Genomic DNA, 16091 nt, shown 5'->3' on the forward strand with positions numbered 1-16091 from the left:
TGTGTTCAGAGCTGCATTTTTTGAAAGATGGAGTAATGCAATGTCAAAGCTGCCAAGGAGCAGAGAAACCGGAATTGAAGAGAAAAAGAGTGAAGATTTGTCAGAAACAAGAATATAGGCCTGTTTTGTATTAAATAGTACTGTGGCAAATATACCACACTAGTTCTCTCGTTGCCCATTGTCTTCAGCAATCAGATGGAGAGTAGAGTTTCCAAAACCAACATTCATGATCTGGCAATATAGGGGTTTTTTTGTGCCTTCAAGTCAAACTTGACTCCTAATGACAACATTGGCAGATTTGTGCAATTTTCATGGCAAGATATTGGAAGTGGTTTGCCCTTGCGTGCTTGCTAGAGCGGAGAGAATATGACTGATCCAAGGTCACAGAGCTGGCTACAACTCACGTCTCCTTGGCTCTGTCCTGGTCCTTTAATCACTACATCAGAGCGATCCCTCCCTGGCAATGATTAGATATTTCCCAGTACTACAGACATTTCTTCCATTTACTTGATCCAAATCATGGACAGAATCTCTGGTTTGCAATGACTAGAAGTTACTTGTGTCCAATATTTGGGCAATGTGGTAAGCCACAAGCCAGGTGCTGCAGAACCTTCAAGGACAACCTGGGCAATAGTTCAGCACATTCAGAACCCAACTATCCAATAACTGGCATAATTGCAACCTTTATCACAAATTCAAACCTTCTCATTGGTTTAGCTTCAATTGACTGGCCCCTACTCATCAGGAGTACTTTTTTTTTTTTGAGAATAACCTCCAAGAAAGTCTCAAAGTCTCAGCATACTTATTGACCTAAAAAAAATTAAAAAATTAAACTTAAAAAGTACATGCGTATGACCTAGCAGTTTTCAGGACAACCCCACCTTAATCTTCAGCAACATTATTCCTATTCCACTTTGGATGCACAAAGATCTGTTCCACCCTTAGGAACTTCTCAGTTCCTTTATTCTTATAAATATTGTGGTCACCAGCCACCAGACAGAAATACATTCTTCTATAGATAAGAAGCCAAGAAAGTAGAATGGAGTTGTGTCAAAAACTTCACTTACAAATATTGTCCAATAAGGAACAGAAGTAGCAAAGTGAGGCAAAGAGTTTCATTTTATGACAATTAATAGGAGTCATTTCCTACTTTCATAGCACTTGGTAGCCCATGAAAATGCCCCACTAAACAATGTTTTTGAGTGCAATTTGGCTGCAGCATTTTCAAAATTACACTTAGCTAAAACATGTTCCTTATAAAGACAGCTAAAAAGATATTTGCAGCCAATCCTTTTCTGTCAGCCTTGCAAGGTAGTTCAGACAAGCACAATTACCAGTATTAACTCTATCTTTATTGCAAGGTTATATTAACAGAATCTTGCCAAGACTGAAAGTATTTCTCTCCCTCCCCTTCTTTTATTCTCTGGAAAACTAGGGGGAGGGAGGTCCCTTCTGAAATGCTTCCCATGTTTTTCTCCCATCTGCAGATTAAATTGCCTCTTATCAGACCACTACCTAGTTCTTCATTCTTTCTCCCAAGGTCATTTCCACATACCATTTCATTTTCACAGGAGGATTCCAGGTATAGTTGCTTTATTAATATTTTGCATTGGTGACCTGGAGAACTCTAAGCAGTTGAATAAAATCAATCAATTACAGAAGTCATGTTTGCATAATGTCTTATGTTTCAGAGAATTTAACTTTCTTTCTATGGAAAAATACCTGGAAAAGCATTAATGAAAATGAACAAAGTAAGAGATATGAGTAGAGGGTTTTCAGGGAGCACTAGTCAATACAAAGTTTAATCTGACCAATATTAAAAATAACCAAAATATGTTGATTCCACTAGATGGGAACTATTGACTCTATGTGTGATGTAGGGATATAAATTATTCATCTGTGAACCATGTTTGTGAACAGAGTCTGAAAAGATGAAACATATTTTGGAAGAAGCAATAAAAAAAATAAATCTCACATGCTCTTCCAGCCCAGTTTCATTTACAACCAGGGCTTTTTTTCTCATAGAATGCCTAGAACGGAGTTTGGCACATTTTTTGAATGAAACCTTGTAGGGTAGGCAAGGTGGGTTGTATGACGTGTGTGAGTTCCGCCACCTTTTTTTTTTTTTTTAGAAAAAAAGCACTGTTTACAACCATTCATTTAGTGATCATTAGAAGTTACAATGGCACTGAAAAAAAGGGACTTACAACCAGTTTTCACACTTATGACCTTTGCAATATCCCCATAGTCATGTGATCAAACCTCAGGCGCTTGACAACTGCCATGTATTTATGACAACTGAACTGTCCCGGGGATCATGTGACCACTGTTTGTAACCTTCTCAGCTGGCTTCTGATGAGCAAATGGGGGAAGCCAGATTCATTTAATGACTGCCTGATTCACCTAACTACTGCAGTGATTCGCTTAACAACTGTGGCAATAAATATTGTAAAATGGAATCAAACTGCCTTGCTTAGCAACATAAATTTTGGGCTCAGTTGTGGCTGTAAACTGAAGAATAGAATAGAATAGAATCTGGAAGGGACCTTGGAGATCTTCTAGTCCAGGCCCCCCCCCCCCCAAGCAGGAAAACTACTTGTATAGCTTGTATGACTCCCAATCTCCTTTAAATGAAATAGTGTCACTGAAGAATGGAGCTGGGGGGGGGGGGGGAGTGTGCTCTATAAAGAAATGCAGAATAATAGTGAAAAGAAAATGAACCCAACACAGAAATAATTTTCTCATAAAATAGTTATCAGCTTTATTATTTCCAGTCAGGATTACCAGAGCAAGACTTTGTTTCAACTGAAATTTTTTCCCCTGCAAATGAACCAAAACCTTCTGCATTCAAAATCTAAGTCCTTTCACTGTGTCGCCATTCTTCAAAAATGCTAAAATAATTGTACAGAAACCAGCCTTGTCCCTTACAAAATGGAAAGATGGAATCGTGCACAGATAGATTTTGATCTGTATTGTCAACCAATCAACATTTAAAAGTTTGGTTTGTTCATAAAACACCCAGTACTTACAAAAATCCAGAATTTATTTTTCCCTTTGGACTTATACATTCCATTGAAGGTGAAAATGCTAGTTATTTATAAATTACAAGTATTACCAGCATTGTCAGTTATGAGAAAGTTAGAGAGAGGATTCTTTCCCTCCTGCCCCTTATCTGAGGAAATTCAAGAAATGTACATCTGAGTGTTTTCTTAAAAACATTACAAACAAGTAATAAGGGGCAATTTTTTGGTTTAGCAGATCACTGTGATTAGCAGTAACCATGATCACTTTACTGGAGTTGCTTTCCTGGTGGGTATTTCTTGTCAACAAAATGCAAACACAAATGTACACAGACACACCCAAAATTTGGTTTTTGAGTTACTTTAACTCCCATCGCTCATGTGAGTAAGCAATTAGTTTGGCAGCTAGTTTCTCATGAGATACAGCTTCTTGCTCTGCTAGTATTTTGTTTTTGTTTTTTTTAAGGCACATTAGCAGCTTTCCTTATTCCCGGCACTGCAGTGTACAGCTAAGGCTGTGGATGTATCTGAAATCAAGCCAGATACCATCTCACCACTGCAATCTAAGAAAGTCAGGCTGGGTCGTGTTTAGTCATGAAGAATGGAAGCAAGTGGCAGCCTTCCGAAGGCCTAGGCCAGGGGTAGGCAACCTTGGCTCTTTTATGACTCGTGGACTTCAACTCCCAGAATTCCTGAGCCAGCTAAAAGAGCCAAGGTTGCCTACCCCTGGCCTAGTCAGTAGGAGTTAGGAGAAGGACAAAAGGCACCTGAAGCTTAGATATGGGGCCATTCAGAAGTGACAAAACCTTACTGCATTCCTTCTCAATTTGCTGGGAGAGGACTGAACAGCTAGAAGACACAGTTTTAATTCTTCCACAGTGTCATCAGTTGCTACCTGCAGCATGCTGGCAAAAATTCCAAAGCGTGAGGTAAAACACAGGCCGCAACCTGTGCAAAGGGGCTAGGATTTCAGTCGCACAACAACACTGCAGGCCAAGCAGTTACCATTTTAATTGCAGATGGCTGCACTGAGCCTTTGGAAGCCTTTGCTGCTCACCTGCATGTCAGTGCAGAGACCTTTAAGACAGTTGAGAAAGCATTAGAATTGTGGAGATTTTTCCTTCCAATGCTCAGTATTGTCAGAAGCCGTGTTTCCTATGTAACATATTAAAGTCATTATCTTTGGCATCCAATTATTCTCTAAACTATACACAGACAATTTATTCCTTAGGACTGAGCCTCAAATCACTACTTCCTATAATACAACATAAAAAATTAGGGAAATGTTTTGAGTTCACATCTGGCCGATGGCCACCTTTTCTCTATAGCCCTATGAACATCACCAGTATAGTTTGCCTCAGAGTGTGGAACTTTGACTGATAATATATCTAGTATTCTAAAGAGCAAACATACCAGCTTGTTATTTTTTTTTTATCAAGAAAGCCCAAATAAACCGAAATACTAAGGTTGGCTGTTTTGACCTTCTTATTACAAAAGGCACAAGAGTGTTGTTACAGGCAAATTTTGGGTTATGCAGCAAATTGGTTCTCCTTCTTGTTTCCTGAAATGTACTGTTGCTGGAAAGTGAGTTCAGAAGAATGGGAGCTTTGACAGGAGATGCATTCCAGAGCTGCTTGGGTCTTTTTCTTGGCCTCTTTAGCTGAAGTGCCAAATCTGATGAGCATCTGCAGTGTTGCAGGGAGTCATGGATGGATGCTCACCTCTTGCAGACAAACACCAATTAATTGCTACATTCTTAAGCAGGTGATCCTAAAACAAAACAAAACAAAAAAACAAACAAAAAAAAGGCATACTGTTGAGATAGAACATATCAAAGACTCCACTGGCTAAGGTGGCTAGGAATTCTGGGAGTAGAACTTTAATATCTCTTTTTTGTTTCTTGGAGGGAAATTCTAAAGCTAGAGGTTCTGTTAAGCCAGGAAGGTGCTCTACACCGGGGGTCTTCAAATTTGGCCCTTTATGACTTGTGGACTTTAACTCCCAGAATTCCTCAGTCAGCATGCCTCTGCTCTACACAAAAGGACAGGGCATGCTGGACATGCTTTCACGCGGACCACCTTCCAGTCTGGGCTCCCATGTAATCAACCTATGCCCTACCCTTTGAGAAAAGTGGTGCAGTTAAAGCTAGTAACAGCCACATTTAATATCACCACCTGGAGCACACTCAAACCACTTCCTGTGTAGCAGGTAGCAAAAGGAGGAGAACTTCTCTCATCTGCAGGTGTGAGGGGGAAAAGCAATTCTTTTATGTGCAGATATGGGTGGAAATATATCCCTCCCAGCTTCTGCACTGACAAAATCATGATATCTGAAGATGGAATTAGACTTCCGCTTCTTAACCCTCCATGACATCATCTGAACTGCCAATGCTGGTTCACATCTGGAGGGCTTAACCAAACAGCCTCTTTTGTGAAAATTTATCTTTCTTTAAAAAAACCTTCTATGGACTTTGGAGAAAGACAAGGGATGAGGAGATTCACAAGGTTTCAGCAACATTTAAGTACACACATGAACTATCTCCTTAAATATTTATCTGGTCTTGAAACTTCATTTAACTCCCACAGCTACAAAATGAAAACTGAGCAGCTCTTCTGGTTGACTGCTAGGTGATGGTTGTTGTTTCTCTCTCTCTTCAGAATAAAATCAGGCAATGGTTAAGAATACGGTTGATTGGGCATTAACTCCAAAGAGGATTTAAGGAATTCTTAAAAAAAAACCCCATTTTTCAAATGTTTAATTTGGCTTCACTGCATCAATAAGCATGCCTAGCTAGTGTAATCAAAATTTGGCAGACTCCTTCTGTTCAAATGTCTTTTGCTATTTTGCCCAAAGTTGCCTGATAGTGACATGGGCAGCATATAAATTAAATATATAAATTTCACCTTTCCCCTTATCCAGCTTTTTTTTACTCTCAAAGAAAACTGACAGAAATCTAATTTTATCCTTCCTTCCTTCCTTCCTTCCTTCCTTCCTTCCTTCCTTCCTTCCTTCCTTCCTTCCTTCCTTCCTTCCTTCCTTCCTTCCTTCCTTCCCTCCCTCCCTCCCTCCTTTCTTTTTATATATCTGCCCATCTCACAAATAGGACTCTGGGTGACATACAAAAAATCTGAACATACAAAAGATGGGATACCATAGTTTTTTTTTTAAAGCAAACATACCATAATAAAAGCAACAATATTATTAAAAAGACTAGGAAAAAGCATCTTCAAATGTTACAAGCAATGTAGCCATCTCAGTAAATTTAATTTCCCTTAAGCCTTTTGACATAGCCACATTTTGAGGGATTTCTGGAAGCTACCGAGGATGGGGCCAGCCTCACCTTGGATGAGGATGTTCCAGAGGCCGGTGCCATGGCAGAAAAAGCCATGATCTTTGTAGCAGAGACTGAAGTCATCATCTATGGCTTCAGGTATTTCCTAAAGTTCTTATTACCACCAGCCACCCTCATATGCTACTCTTGCTTCAGATTTTCTTTTGAAGGAAGAGCTCAGTTTTTTCACAGTAATACAAATGGGGACCTACAAAACTGACTCTGAAATTGTATTTTTAATTGTCAGTGCAATTTTAGTAACCAGATGTGTTAATAGACTTCTTACCAGGAAAGGCATTATGTTCTGAACTGTCTTTTATATGAATTCTATGTAATTGTATAGTTCCCAGCCACAGTAAGAAATATTTGGCTGGCAAGTAATGTGAGACTGGCTGCAGGCAGAAATAGCTGATCTGGAAAGAGATGAGTTAAAGAAAAGCATATTTATCTGAAACTTCACAGATTAAACTCACATGTGTCAGTTCCCATTCTTCATTTTCTGGCACTCGGGAGTGTTTCCCTGTATAGTGACAGTCTCCCAACTCAACAGCCCCCTTCTTGGCTCGGAGGCAGAGCTGCTTGCCAATGTTGTGTCGCAGATCTCGCTGGGATGTGTATTCAAAATACTAAAAGCAAAACAGGGAGGGATAAGAAGCTTTTACTATTAGAAACAAAGCCAAAATTTTAATATTTTTCTAAAGGAGATTTTAATACTCCACTACACCAACATTGTTCATTACATTTCTAGACTTTTTTGTCTTCCCAAATCACTGCACCATCTCCATATATTTCCTACATTGCCATTCACTCTTTAGAGTGCCTCCCTCCTCCTCCTCCTCCTCCTCCTTCTCTCTCTCTCTCTCTCTCTCTCTTTTAGGATCTCATAAACTCCATCCAACTACTATTTTTTCAGCTCTCCATTTTCTCTCAGCTCATTTACTTTTCCTTCAGATACTTAAATTATTCCTTGTCTATATATGACCAAACCTCTCCATATATTTCTTTTATACAGGTAGTCCTCAACTTACAACAGTTCATTTAATGACCATTCCGCACTGAAACATAACTATTTTTCACACTTATGACCGCTGCAGCATCCCCACATCATCACATGACCAAAATTCAGATGCTTGGCAACTGACTCATATTTAGGACGGTTGCAGGGTCACGTGATCACCTTTTGTGGCCTTCTGACAAGCAAAGCCAGATTCACTTAACAACCATGTTTCTAACTTCACAACTGCAGTGATTCACTTAACAGCTGTGGCAAGGAAGGACATAAAATGGGGCAAAATTCACAATAGCCGTCTCGCTTAGCAACAGAGATTTTGGGCTCAATTGTGGTCATAAGTCGAGGACTATTTGTACTGATTACTTTCTATTCAGGCTACGTTCATCCATCCTTGACCCTCTCTCTTTTTGGACAAACCAGCTTCTTAAATAACCCATTCAACTTACTTTGTGCCTTCCTGACATTTCAAATTCCCACTAATAAAAAAAAATGGGCAGAGGTTTACTCTTATAAATAACAGTGAGGTTGTTGAGGTCTTATCCCAGCATTTAGAATCTGGGCAGGGCTGGGTTGGATGGAACTGATTCGAAATCAATCCTACCAAGACTGAATGCATATATATTAGGATCCCATGGACCCAGGGAGTTTCATCTAAATTCTTGTATAAGACTTCTCCCTTCAGGAGTGGTGCACCATCTGGGCCTTCTCTTGAGCTAAGCTTCTTCTTAAAGAGTAAGAGGCAAGTGGCAGCTGTGACCAAAGGGGCCTTTGCACAGCTCCATGTGGTGCACCAGTTGCACTTTAGCTTGGATTGGAAGGCCCTTTGGTCCATCGCTCATGCCCTGATCCCCTCCCAGCTTGGCTACTGTGAGCTGTGGGCTGGACCTTTTGCTCCCAATCAGCACCGCTTGGAACGGGTCATGGAGGAAGGAGGTGAACCAGCACAAAAGTGTGCCCCCCTCCATCCCCAGCTGATCCAAAAGGATACCAAAAGGATCCAATGGTATCGAAGGCTGCCCAGAAGTCAAAAAGAACCAGGATGGATGTACTACCTCCATCCCGCTCCTGCCAGAGGTCATCCAAAAGCCTGACTAACACAATTTCTTTCCTGTATTTGGGCCTGAAACCTGACTGGAAGGGATCCAGATAATCCATCTCATCCAAGCTCCTCTACAGCTGCATTGTGACCATCTTCTCAACCACCTTCCCTAAGAAAGAGGAGGTGGGAGACTAGATAAAAATCAATGAGAACAGTTAGATAAATGTTGGAGTTCTTAGAACTTTGAATATTAAGATCTTTAAATGTATGCCTGTGGGAAAGAAAAAACGTTTTGAGATTGAACTAGGGTCTAGGAAACTAGGAACATCTTTAAGGAAGTGCACAGGGACCCGCATCATGAATTTGATTCAATGTCATCCACGTTGTGCCTTCTTGGGAAGAGCTTGTTTCTAGATGAAGATGTTTACAGAACGAAATATGCAGCAAAAATTATTTGAAGAAAGTATGAATGAGAATCTGAATAAGAAATTGTCACCAGATATAAAGAAAAAAACTGGATGAGGTTTTAAAAATGAAGGATATGAAAACGATAATCCCAGAGAATGGTTGGAATAATTTCCTTTTGTTGTATTTATAAAACAGACAGTTGTAAAGAAATTTGCAATAACGATCGACAACCATCTCAATGGATTACAGAGAAAGACTGCCCTGTATAAAAGATAAAGGATTACAAAGTTGGTTTATTCAACCAGGGATAAAATGAGATATGTTATTTCGGGTGGCTTTTTCTGGATTTATTCTTAATTTAATTGGAAAAATGTGTTATACTGGATTTGCTTACATTTACTGTAATATGATGTAAAAGCTTTTTCCTATACTTATTTTATGTAATCCTAACTTTATACTACATAAACTGGCTTTGCATTTAACTGGTGTTTTTTTTTAAATTTAAACTAAGAAAGTTTAGAGGACTTGTCTTTTTAAAGGAAAATTATTTCTCGCTGTTACATTATAGTCTTGTTTATATTAGGATAATGGGATTACTTTATTTTGAAATGTGGGTGTGTTTATAGTTTAAAGTGGAAATATGGAATGTTTATTTGAACACGGTAAGTTGATAAAATTGTGTATGAGAGCTTGTCCTTTATAAAGGAGAAATGGTCTCTTTTTGTCATGTTAAAATTGGATTGTTTTGTTTATATTATGATATTGGGACCATTTTATAACTTTAAATAGGATTTTCTTATGGTTGAGATATGGAATGTTGAGTTTTATATATATTAATGTTAAAATCCCAGATATTTGTTTAGATCTTTTACTGGCAACAGGTTTGAAAGAGACATTACTTATTGATTTGCCTATCATTAAGAGGTAGGTTATGGGTGGAAAGTTTTATATTTGTTAGCTAAGAGGAGGTGAAGAGATCATGAAATTGTTTATACTTGCCATAATGGTGGTGGGAACTCACTTTCTTGAGGGGAGGAGGGTTTTTTTTAAACTTTCTTTTCTCAGTCTGTTCCTGTCTCTCTCTCTTTCTAAAGATAATAGTTTTATTATTCTAGTTAAAACTTAATATTTTTTTTTAAAAATAAATCTCTAAAATAACTCATTCTCTCACTTCAGTCTCAGTCAAAATAATGTCTTCCCTTTTGCTGCAATTTTATCTACTCTGCTGAATATTCATTATTTAGCCCTCTTCTAAAGCAATTTTATTTTCATCATATCTGTCTGTATTTCATCTGCTCTTTTAATCTTAGCTGTCGCTTATTGTCATTGTTCTTAGAAATGATCTTTTTTGTGATATATAATTTCTCATCCACATTTCTACAACCGTCAGCCATTCATAGCAACTTTTACCTCATAAATTTTAATATTTCATATTACTGTAACTCCCAATGCTTCCATGGCTCTTTGCAGCATACCTTTCCAAGCAACTTTAACATTATGCTTCTTTATATCTATTTTTCATTCCTCTATGTTCTAGTTATAGTATTAATCCATGTTCTAATACTTCCTTCATAAAAGTATGGAATACTTTCAATTCCTGCAATCATTCTACTTTCAGCAAAGATTCTTTATTTGCTTCCTCTTTTTGATAACCTGGGTTCAATGTTTGCAGGAAGAGAGATAAGAGGTACATTTTCACGAAGCCCATACCTGGTTGCCTCCCATCCCATGACAGGGATACAAAATTAAAGGCTTTCCACCATGGTTGTTTTCTCCAACATCCAGGCACTGCTGAGCACCTTCATTTCTAATCTGTAGTGGAATAGATTTAATAAAATTAGGAGCATATTAACTGAACCCATACAAAGCTTCGAGTTTTAGCTAAACACCTTAGACAAGAGTGCTTTTTAAATTTTGCGTTCTTTTACTAGACATATAAATTCTTTTATCTCCCTTCTGAGTTCAATTTGCCTCTAAGTACTTTACACTGACAAGAGTCAATAAATCCTTTTAGGAATTAGAATATTTATGAACATTCAAATACTCAGTCAATGGCAAGAACAGCTTGAATGGGAAATGCACACTCAAATAAAGATAAATTTGTTTCCTTAGGTCTTTCAATCAGCTGTAAGCCAGCTTGAGAGTGCATTTATAACACATACACACACACACACACACGAACACACACACACAAACACACACACACACACGAATATATCAAATTCATTTAGTCCCCAGATTGAGTTGCAATCCTCCAACAACTTTAGACTTTAAGATCTTCTTCATTCTCTTGATATATTCACTTCTAACCTTCTTTTTGACTTCAGTGTGCTTGATATTGCTAGATGCCCACATAATTGTAGTGATTTTATTCATCCAGACACCCTGTTATTTCTATAGGTTATCTTGATAAGTTGTATTTTCACTTACCGCTCCATAGAAAGCTGGAGTGAGGTCTGGAATGAAGATCTCAGGATAGACAGTTTGCAGATACCAAGTGAAATTTTTACAGTGTAGCTTTTCCTTCAACTGCAATCGTTCACTGAGGTCTCCATATGTTTTCTAATAAAGCCATAACATGTGCATGTTTAAAAAGAATCACATAAAGCAAACAAAGGAGTTATTTTCAGTTTGTTTACTAGAATAACTAATCTAATATGTCTTTATTCTTTGATTTGCTTAATCCATGGATTAAATTTGAGACAGTTCCAGCTAAAACTTGACTTCTATGCTTACTTTCAGATATTGAAATTTCTCACCCTGAGATCTACCAAGTTACTCTCCCTCATTAGATCCTGGAAGTCCTTAAGGATAAAGCTATAACTTGATTTTATAATCTATAAACTGATCTGTTTTTGTACCAAATCTCTTGCTAGTCACTCCAGTTCTAGACATGAGGTCACCTCAGGGTGTCTAAGCCTTTGAAATAATAATTGGAAAATACTCTAAAATTTCTCTTCCTTTGGTAAGGTTCCCAGCAACTATGCTGGAGAATCTCGCCTTTCTTTAGCAGAAATAGAATCCATTAAACCAAATATTTAGAATTTAAAGACAAGACCTACCAATTTTGTACATTAAGGGAAGTAGATCTCAAGGAAAGTACTTCATACCTCTCTGGACATCTGGGAGGCCTGTTGGTTCCTTCTGTAGAAGATTTCCTTATAGTCATCCATCCAGACTTCTGCCAAGCGCACCTGATTCCTAGAAATGACTTGAGTCCCTTTGGGGAAGGTGTGTGGACTCTTGGAACGGAATACATGGCCAACTACGGAGCAGGGAATAATCTCCAGCTGGCCTCCACACTGCCAGACCTGAGGGGAAGAGAAAACATTCAAACCACTAGAAAAGTGGTTCTCAACCTGTGGGTCGGGATCCCATTTGGGGTCGAACGACCATTTCACGGGTGTCGCCAAACAATGCAGTCCGCCATTTTTCCCCCCTTTTCCTTAGCTGTGCTACTCCCTTTTATTCTATTGGCTTTCGAAAGCCAATAGAATAGACTCTCTTGAATAGAGTCTAATTCTATTGGCTTTCAAAAGCCAATAGGAATGTCCAGGCTGTCTCTGCCCTGCTGAGCCCGCCAAAAGTCCCATTCTGCAAATGGTGCTGCACCAGTTGAGTAGTCCTCGACTTACGAGCGGTTGGGGGGTCGCGGCATTAAAAAGGTTGAGAACCACTGCACTAGAAAACCCCAAAGTCATGTGCTGAATGTCAGAGTCAGGCAAAGGAAATAAGATGTAAAATTCACACGCCTTTTCTTTTTAAAAGAGGAACCGGGAATCAGGATCAGATTCCAGCCACCTAAAAGCAAGCCCCTTCAAGAGAGAGGCTGCCATCAAGCAGCAGAAGGAGCTTTTTCTTAGGAGGATGAAGTGGCGGCCTTGTGCTTGCAGGCAGTAACTTAAGGAGAAAAGATCTATACCAGGGGTAGTCAACCTTGGCTCTTTTATGACTCGTGGACTTCAACTCCCAGAATTCCTGAGCCAGCTGAGCTTAGCTGGCTCAGGAATTCTGGGAGTTGAAGTCCACGAGTCATAAAAGAGCCAAGGTTGACTACCCCTGATCTATACCTTTCAAGTCTGATACCAGTTTTTTCCCCTAATTTAAAAGAGAGAGGTCCTTTCTGGAATCCTGCCCCAGAAAACCAAGGAGCTCCCAAGATCAACAGCATTCCAAATCTGAGGAAGTGCAACCCTCTAATCTCCTCTGACCAAAACCTGGGACTGGTTCAACCCAGAATGGATCACTCTCCAAAGAATCTTAATCTCGGAGGGGTATAGCTTTAGTTAAAGATTTACTCAACCTGCAACTGGATTGGATAAGTAATAAAATAAACAAAATAAGCAAAACATGTAATCTTCTCCCATCTGGGAGCCATTCTTAGCCACTGAGGACCAGGAGAAAAATCCAACTTTATCTAATTTAATTTAATTTAATTAGTAATACGTTTGTGAATTAAGGAATACACTAAACGTGTAATAAATAATTTCATCTCTGACACATTAAAACAACTTGGTAGCCATTTTTAACAAGGCCACAAGCAAGGCTTGGGAGGCAAGTTCATGTTTGTGCCTTGGGATTTACATTCATACTTAAGGACTCTGGTTCTCTCTTTGGCTGAAAAACTGAGCCCATACCTCTGCCATCCTTGGTCTTGCAAAACATGTTCACCGCTAGGATTGATTTTTGTCTTATTATTTTTAATAATAATATTTTTAATGCTAGGTGAGAAAATGTCACCAGAGCAAAAGTAAAGCAGAAAGCACACATAAACATTTGCATTAACCTGGATGGATAGTGACCTTGAATTTAACATTAGGCCTGACTTTAGTTAGACAAAAGCTAAACAAATGCTTCTGTGTTTTCATTTAATCTGAGACAACTGTCTCATTTTAAAGGTACCTATTGAAGGGAGAAAAACTTATATTTGTTTCAAGTAGCTACAGGAAATTGCAACGCAGAACCAGAATTTCTTAACCTCATTTAAAAAAAACAAACACCAGTATTCCTGTTTCTCATGTTCTTTTTTGCCACAAGGTGGCACTCCACACAGCATTTTATATCTTGCTTTAAACATTTTTTGAAAAAAACTCTATGTGCAAAGTTACCAACAAAGCATCCGCTTAAACATCTGCACTGCAAAATATATATTAAGAAAAAAACTTCTGTACATCCTTAGTTTATTTCTTCTTCATTATGATCAAATGCATACTTAGAGAAACAAATTATAATTCATTGTATCTTCAATATCAGTTGATAGAACACTGCTCTTAAACTGGGAGTAATTGTGGAGGATCCTGGGGGTAATGGAACCATTTGTAATTGCTTGTTTCTAAGCTGAGGATCCAGTTTGGGACTGCTGCTGTCAAGATGCTTGTGTAAAACAGCAGGATGTGTGTGTGTGGGGGGGGTTGTGTGGGGGTAATGATTTGAAAGCAGGAAAAGTGGTAATTGGGCCAAACAGTTTAAGAACCAATGCTATGGCATCAATGCACCTGCATGGTAATCACTGTCCCTGGATTGGACAGCAAATGAAAGTTTTACTCCCAGATGGACAGTCGGTACTACAAATCCAAATACAAAGAAATAGTCAGTCAGCCTCATGTTTTGTTTCCATAGCAACAGAGCCATTTTTTTAAAAAAATACTACGGTACTTTGTTTACTACTTCTGCTTTCTTTACTTTTTTTACGGCTTTCTTTACTACTTCTATTTTCTTCCCTTTTCTTTCTTTTTACTGCTTTCTTTATTATTACTTTCTTCTGCTGCTATTGCTACTACTATCACACTAACACCATTCCGTTTTGAAAGCACAGAGCTAGGATATTGTGCACAGGATATATGTAATCAATCCCACGTTGACCTATCCTGATTTTTAAATTTATTGTGACAAATTCTATGCACTGTTAGGTTATATGATACTGCTACTACTTTACACCATATTCACCCCTTTTAAGAGTTAGGTTGTAAATACAACCAAAATCATAACAAAGCAGAAATAAAATAATCCTTATATGAAGAAACATGACAACAACTTTGTTGGTCCATTTAAAGCAGCAGTCCCCAACCTTTCCACCTTGGTGGCCCAGACCAGGGCTTGTGTGTGTGTGTGTGTGTGTGGCAGGTGCCCGTGTACACATACAGCTCCATTGGTGTGAGCTTTGCATGCAAGCACCATCTGTTCGTGTGAATGAAGCTTTGCCTGCAAACACAAGCGCCTTCCGCTCATGCACAAAGCTTCATTTGTGTTCTGCTTGCGTGAATGGTGGTGCTGTATATTCGCCTTTTAATTAGTTTATAGATTTTCACTCTGAAATTTTCATATTTTTCAAGATATATATGCAATCTAGTTCTCTCATGGAGAAAGTAAACCAACAAATCTAACTCCAAAATCCTGAATCAGCATATCAGACAATGATGGCGAACCTATGATACCTGTTCAAATGTGACACGCCATGATGTTTTGGGTGACACGCTAGTGTTTGTCAACACCTAAAAATGTCTCAAAAGTATGCTCTGTTCTCAAGCAATATTCAGAGGCTGTGCAAGAATGGGATGTCCTTTCACACAGCCTACAGACTTTCTGAAAATGAGTTTTACTCCTATTTCATTTTTGCAATTATTTGATATTATAATATATAATGTCTATGTTATACAACACATAGTGCCACCCATGCTTGCACTGTTATTTTTTTAAAAAAATAAATGAATATATAAAGAATTGTTTCTCTTTTTTTCAGGGGGTGCAAGGTGTGTGACATCCCAGCAAAGTCAAGTTAGGCATTTTCCAAATTTTTGACACGTGGAACCCAAAAGGTTCACCATTACTGATATCAGGCAATAATAAATTGATTACCTCTCATTTACTCTCTAAATATAGTTTTTTCAGAGAACTGGTAACCCCCCTTTAAAAAAAAGTTATATCTAGACAATCATATTCCACTACCAAGGAATATTTTGTAGCTTTCCTTCTTACCCGAAAAGACATCTCCACATTTTCCCCTCCCCAGATTTCCATCTGATCATCATAGGAGCCAATATGTTCAAAATAGGACTTGGAAATCGCAAAGAGACCACCGGCAAATGTAGGAGTCCTGCAAAAAGGAAGAAGCATAGGAATATTATGAAAACACCGATAAGCAAATTATTTACTGAATGGAAAAAAATGAAATCAGTCTTCATTCTCTCTGCAACTCTAAGTGAAATGTCAAGGAAAGCTCAAACCGGGCTACAAGCTGCGCCGTGGTGGCAGAGTGGTTAGAATGTAGTACTGCAGGCTGAT

The 16091-nt window shown here is 38.5% G+C and overlaps 1 protein-coding gene across 2 annotated transcripts in view; it reads right to left on the reverse strand.

The window, feature by feature from the left end:
• Nucleotides 1-2733: 2733 nt before the first annotated feature.
• The window catches only part of GALNT6 (polypeptide N-acetylgalactosaminyltransferase 6), a 68451-nt gene continuing 55093 nt past the window's right edge, over nucleotides 2734-16091 (reverse strand). For both annotated transcript variants that reach the window (XM_039331947.1, XM_039331948.1), the window contains exons 6-11: nucleotides 15786-15903; nucleotides 11921-12121; nucleotides 11241-11372; nucleotides 10521-10622; nucleotides 6825-6977; nucleotides 2734-4790 (exon numbers count right to left, since the gene is read on the reverse strand). In XM_039331947.1, coding sequence (XP_039187881.1) covers nucleotides 4677-4790; nucleotides 6825-6977; nucleotides 10521-10622; nucleotides 11241-11372; nucleotides 11921-12121; nucleotides 15786-15903 — 820 coding nt within the window. In that variant the 3' untranslated portion in view covers nucleotides 2734-4676. The remainder of the gene's footprint in view (nucleotides 4791-6824; nucleotides 6978-10520; nucleotides 10623-11240; nucleotides 11373-11920; nucleotides 12122-15785; nucleotides 15904-16091) is intronic.

This window comes from Crotalus tigris, unplaced genomic scaffold (assembly GCF_016545835.1).
Source record: "Crotalus tigris isolate CLP2741 ecotype Arizona unplaced genomic scaffold, ASM1654583v1 scf7180000024441.2113493, whole genome shotgun sequence".
Taxonomy (NCBI): domain Eukaryota; kingdom Metazoa; phylum Chordata; class Lepidosauria; order Squamata; family Viperidae; genus Crotalus; species Crotalus tigris.